The sequence below is a fragment of the Mandrillus leucophaeus genome, unplaced genomic scaffold, assembly GCF_000951045.1.
Source record: "Mandrillus leucophaeus isolate KB7577 unplaced genomic scaffold, Mleu.le_1.0 Scaffold1, whole genome shotgun sequence".
NCBI lineage: Eukaryota > Metazoa > Chordata > Mammalia > Primates > Cercopithecidae > Mandrillus > Mandrillus leucophaeus.
The window spans coordinates 8,196,168-8,196,925 of record NW_012098097.1 but is presented as its reverse complement, the minus strand read 5'-3'; the positions used below and the strand labels follow the sequence as shown (position 1 = coordinate 8,196,925).

The 758-nt window shown below is 41.8% G+C and overlaps 1 protein-coding gene across 1 annotated transcript in view; it reads left to right on the top strand.

The window, feature by feature from the left end:
• Window positions 1-719, top strand: part of SUMO2 (small ubiquitin-like modifier 2) — an 18,998-nt gene extending 18,279 nt beyond the window's left edge. The window contains exon 3 of the mRNA XM_011964987.1: window positions 657-719. Coding sequence (XP_011820377.1) covers window positions 657-719 — 63 coding nt within the window. The remainder of the gene's footprint in view (window positions 1-656) is intronic.
• The last annotated feature ends 39 nt before the right edge of the window (window positions 720-758 follow it).

Here is a 758-nt window from a genome sequence, read left to right as displayed (position 1 = left end):
AGGCTGGTCTAGGTCTCCTGGGCTCAAGCAGTCCTCCAATGTTGGCCTCTAATAGTACTGGGATTACAGGCATGAGCCACCGCACCTGGATAATATTCTGCTTTTTACTCAAAAACTAAGTTTTGGCTGGGCACAGTGGCTCACGCCTATAATCCCAGCACTTTGGGAGGCCAAGGCAGGCAGATCACTTGAGCTCAGGAGTTTGAGACCAGCCTGGCCAACATGATGAAACCCCATCTCTACTAAAAATACAAAAAAACTAGCTGGGCATGGCGGTGGATGCCTGTAATCTCAGCTACTTGGGAGACTGAGGCAGGAGTATTGCTTGAACCTGAGGGATGGAGGTTGCAGTGAGCTGAGATCACGCCACTGCCCTCCAGCCTGGGTGACAGAAATCTTGTCTCCAAAAAAAAAAAAAGAAAAAGAAAAAAAACACACATAACAAGTTAAGTTTTATCTAATAGTCATAAAAAAGGAAGCCAAGTAAAAAATTACTTAAACCAAGTGTGTTGATACATTAAGCTATGAGACATCTAAAATAATGAAACTTGGAACTCAGTGGAACATGTACATGTTTTCAGCATACTTAAACCTGAAAATCATTAATTTTCAGAACTTAATCAGTGCTCTTACATTTGTTTTTTCTTTTATGCTAGTTGGAAATGGAGGATGAAGATACAATTGATGTGTTCCAACAGCAGACGGGAGGTGTCTACTGAAAAGGGAACCTGCTTCTTTACTCCAGAACTCTGTTCTTT